Source organism: Sinohyriopsis cumingii, unplaced genomic scaffold (assembly GCF_028554795.1).
Source record: "Sinohyriopsis cumingii isolate HCF-2022 unplaced genomic scaffold, ASM2855479v2 utg002203l, whole genome shotgun sequence".
Taxonomy (NCBI): Eukaryota; Metazoa; Mollusca; class Bivalvia; order Unionida; family Unionidae; genus Sinohyriopsis; species Sinohyriopsis cumingii.
The window spans coordinates 19,839-24,570 of NW_028316157.1; the positions used below are offsets into that span (position 1 = coordinate 19,839).

At 32.9% G+C, this 4,732-nt stretch overlaps 1 protein-coding gene across 3 annotated transcripts; it reads right to left on the reverse strand.

Moving 5' to 3' along the window:
• Positions 1-225: 225 nt before the first annotated feature.
• On the reverse strand, positions 226-4,131 carry LOC149770921 (uncharacterized). Of its 3 annotated transcripts, none has more exons than XM_089948979.1 (3): positions 2,234-4,131; positions 778-952; positions 226-357 (listed from the first exon to the last, which is right to left on the reverse strand). In XM_089948979.1, the coding sequence occupies exons 2-3, from the start codon at positions 944-946 to the stop codon at positions 278-280; spliced, it is 249 nt and encodes an 82-aa protein (XP_089805105.1). In that variant the 5' UTR covers positions 947-952; positions 2,234-4,131; the 3' UTR covers positions 226-277. The 3 variants fall into 3 exon arrangements, with proteins under 3 accessions (XP_089805105.1, XP_089805104.1, XP_089805103.1); XM_089948978.1 differs by having other exon boundaries at positions 600-952; positions 2,234-4,111; XM_089948977.1 differs by having other exon boundaries at positions 600-4,112.
• Positions 4,132-4,732: the final 601 nt, after the last annotated feature.

Genomic DNA, 4,732 nt, shown 5'->3' on the forward strand with positions numbered 1-4,732 from the left:
TTTCAACTATATCAGGATAAAGATATTTTTTCTTAGCATCTCAAGAGCGGAGTATAACATTCTTTCACAAGTGCATGTGTTGCCTACATTTGCTGAAATATTTCACTCATTGATTTAGTCAAATTTTACGTGAGGAATTGTTCACTTTAAACCATAACGTGACCGACCGACAGACAGACAGACAGAGGAAGTGAGATAATCGAAATAAAATAATGATAAAAGCCATTTTATTGTCTTCGATCAAATATGTTTATTGATGTAGTATGCACAAATACTACTAAGATAGTAACCGAGATAAGGAGTCATATTCCTTTGGCTCTCTTGTCAGTCCTTGTCTCTTTTTGCTGTTCTTAATATCTGTAAAAAGGAAACAAATTAAGAGCAATTTCGAAAGTTGACGTGTCAAAACAATATAATATTAATAAAATATTGATATTTAGGGTGAAGAAAAGACTTTATGGCTACTTAGAATTGTAAAAACAAATATTATGTAACGAGCCAGTAGAAATGAAGTGGATAAGGTAATACTTAAATCGTAAAATATCATCATACTGTAGAATGTAATAGAATTATCATGGATAAATAAAATTTACTCTTACTTTCTAGGGTATCTAAAGTAACCGTAACCAAACTTAGGAAAGTGGTGTCTAAATCCCCATTTGTATCCCCCGAGTTCACCACCGAGTCCCAAGCCGTATCCACCATATCCACCAGCGAATCCCAAGCCGTATCCACCATATCAACCATAGCCTCCATATCCACCATATCCGTCATTACCTCCATATCCACCATATCCACCATATCCAGGATACCATCCATAGCCACCATATCCGCCGTTGCCACCATAACCTCCATATCCACCATAGCTAGCATATCCACCACCAAACGGATAGGTAGCAATATCAGCACCTACTAAGCAGGCTACAAGAACAATTACGGCCTTCATTTTCCTCTGCAAGAGAAAAGTAAGTTCAGAAAATAACAGTTAACATTAAATGTTTTGTATGGGAGCGTAGTTTAGACGGTAAATCGACGGCAAGTTGATATTACATTTTCTGACTTTTTGAATGAATAAAGACAGAGCTTGAATGCATTGGATTCCAGTTGTACGGTGGTGATAAAATTCTCAATTTTACACTAGAAACGAGAAAATAAATACAGTTTTAATTTTGAAGATTAGGCTGTCGCATATACGTGATTTCACTGGTAACCTTTGATTCATAAATAAAGTACCTCCTCTACCGTCTCCAGAATGCAAAATATATACGTTCAAAGATTAGGAGTGGCGCTTTAGGGTGATTCAATGTGCGACGTCTTATGGAAACGTATATTAATATCCAGATTTGCAATACTGTGATGCTTGAAAGTATTTATGTGATCTGAGAGGATACATTCTGTTGAAAAAGGACGAAAGTCGATGGTTGCAAAATGACGGATGACATTTAAACAGAAACTTAATGGTGTTTTCGTAACTGAGTTAGACTGACAACAATGTTATAGTGTTATTATATGTTCTATCTTGCGATAAATAAACTCTAAATATGACGTAAAAGAGTGTATATTCACCTGACAGTGAATTGTTATTTTGTGTGACGCAGTGTAATAACTTAGGTCAAACAATGGCTCGGCCCCTGTGTGAGTGACTGCCACAACGTTTCATGATGTTGTAAGTATGAATAATGATATCCCAGTGGCCAATAAAATAATCCTTTAACAGGATATTTAAATAAAATATGATTTGGATCTAGAATCTTCTTATTTCGGTTCTTTGAGTAATATATTTTATATCACTTATTTCTATACTTCTGAAATGTAAACAAATTAATAAATTCCATAGATTGGTTGTTATATACACGCATGCATATCTCTTAAAATCAGTATGATTATACATATATTACTGACAGTATGGTTAGTTTGCAGAACATATTGTTTTCATTACAAACTTAAACTATTTTGCAGTTAGATAGTACGTAAAATTGATATACAGCCAATTTTAGAAGCTCATTTCATGTTCTCCCAAAAAGACTGGAATATTGCTACTGCAGCAAAAACAAGAATAGGAGACCTTTAATTTAATTGAAAGGTGTCTTGTCTCCAGGGATGATAATTAAAAAATATACACGATCATGTCTCCACATTAGAAAATTGTAAGCATGGCATATGTTAAAATAAAAATGTGCGTTATATAGGTTATTAACAAACGATACTTTGCCTGTCGCATACCTTCACTTACCTGGATGATAACGACGTCAAGAAAGTCTTGTAGTAGGATCAGAAATTTTGTCACCGGACTGGCAAATGCCTGTGCCGAATCATCGAATATGCAGTCATTTTCTATCCGTGAACATCTTATTTTACATGTCTGTTAACTATTTAAAGTTAACACAATGATTGATAGTTAATTCACTCAGTAAATTAAATAATTGATGTCTAAAAAACCCAAATAGTATTTTTTGTTGTTTAATTGTAGGATGACTGAAAATTTCCGTTTGCAATGCAGTCATTTTTGTGTTTACTAAAAGGGATGAAAATTAATCTATGTGATGGATTTGAAAATTGATTTTTTATGCATTTTCCTCTCAATATTTGCACGCAACATTTAGACAAATTTAATCAATACAATGACTCGATCTATCATAAAGAATTTCCAAAATGAAATAGCTTTGAAATCTATATACTATCGAGTTCTGTCTATTAAATTGTTGTGTCGCCTTACAGTGTTACGTTTGGGCATGTTAATTTCATAATCTGTTGGTACCTCTCTTCCATATATCTAAAATGGTTGTTAAATTAGTAACATTATTTTCTTCGAGCGATCACATTCCATGCAGATTTAGTAAAGTAAACACCAATGAGAGAAAAATGTTTGTTTAGAGGTGTGAAGATCATGCTCAAGCTTCTTGAAAATGATTTTCAAAATCTTATTTCAAAGTACAAGGTAAGGCATTCAGTTTTGTCTGAATAATTGTACACGTACGATATGATTCCATTTGTAAGCGCATTGTTTTATTTATTGTGTGAATAAATGAACATTGATTGTGTTAATGAGAAAAGACGCTGTTCTTATGCTATTGATTTTATTATTGTTGCTCCTTATCTGGTTAAATTGTTCAAGCCACCGAATATTAGTTATTATATTAATATGGCTGTCTCAATACGCACAAAAGTTCATTGTAGCAACGCAAGGAATAATACATTTAAATGAATATCCGGGCATTCTTAGAATACAAACTCAATTAGCGCAGGGGATCGATTTCTTTTGATACAGCCTTGTTCACTAAAGCAGATATAGTATGTTGAAAAAAACAGTTTCGGTAGTTTGTTCGCATGTAAATACACACGTGTATTTAACATTGTATGCTATATTTACTTCATGATTGAAAGATTCAGAAAGAACGAAATTATCAGTTCCATGTATTGTTAGTATTTATAGTCTATGTTAGCTAAAAATGAAATGTGTTGAATTTGCCACCTTGCCAACATCATATTGGGCTATTTGTTGAAAGTTTAATACATAAGAATGCCCCAGGTGCTATATTTAGCTATAGGGAGAGTTGTTTCTAAAGGATTCTTTGATGACTTATTTGTATAGGGCCGAGAGAAAACCAATCCTATTGGTCAATTGATGAATCATCACAGTTTAATAAAGGTCTGTGTACTTTGAATGATTAACGCCGATCAAAATTAACCCAATATTAAGTCATTTATGTATATAATACAATTCTTGTGTATATGTTTGATATATTGCAATTAAATGTACGAATCGGAGAACCTGCATGATTTTGCTGTGACCAGTTGTTTATTGTGACTCAAAGCACATTCTTCGTATAAAGCATATGATCTAGTTCTGATCATCGAGATATTAAATGACGTTATAATAATTTCTATCAAAGTATCATAGGTACATGATGAATGTTCTCAAATAAAAATGTTTGAAAAAACAAAATTCATTATTTGCTGGAGAATGACTTCATAGAACCAAGAAATATTAAGTTGAGTTCAGCATAATACTCCTGTATGTGTACTTAACATGGTAAAATTAACAATGTTTTCAAAAGGGATTTAATTCCAACGCCAAAAAATCAAAGACTGCATTGACAAAATTGGAAACGCAAAACATGTAAATAATTTTGACCACGTAAAATTATTCTGGCATATTCCATTCTCACTGATAGCACATAACGTTTTGTATTTGCAACTCCAGATAGATGCTATCAATATAAAGTGATATCGTTGGGCATGAAAACATTCCCATCCATATTCCAGTGTTAAATCAACTTTATGCATGTGTTTAGATAATTGTGACTCATACATCGAAGACGTCATCATCTACATGGAACTTCTTGGAACCAATTATGAAACTCTTCGATCGATTCAGTGATGCACATTTGACTGTTAGTTTAGGTCAATGTTAGATTTACCTTGCTTGTGGTAAATATATAAGACTTATTGTAGAACATGGTCAACTTTAATCAATATTTGTTAACGTAAAGTCTATCCATGAATTCCCAGTGCCTGTCATTAAAAGGTAACTCAAGCTATATTTAGGAATAGATGGCTATTATCGGAATTTGTTCTCAGTTTTGTCTAATATCTTGAAACCGTGACCAATTTGCTGGTTTATTAATCCAACATGTATTGGTCTGACAAGTGTCACGAATCTTATAACATATTGAAAACCATACTTAAAGGTGCACCTGTTCTTGCAGCTCCAGATTATAATAATATATAT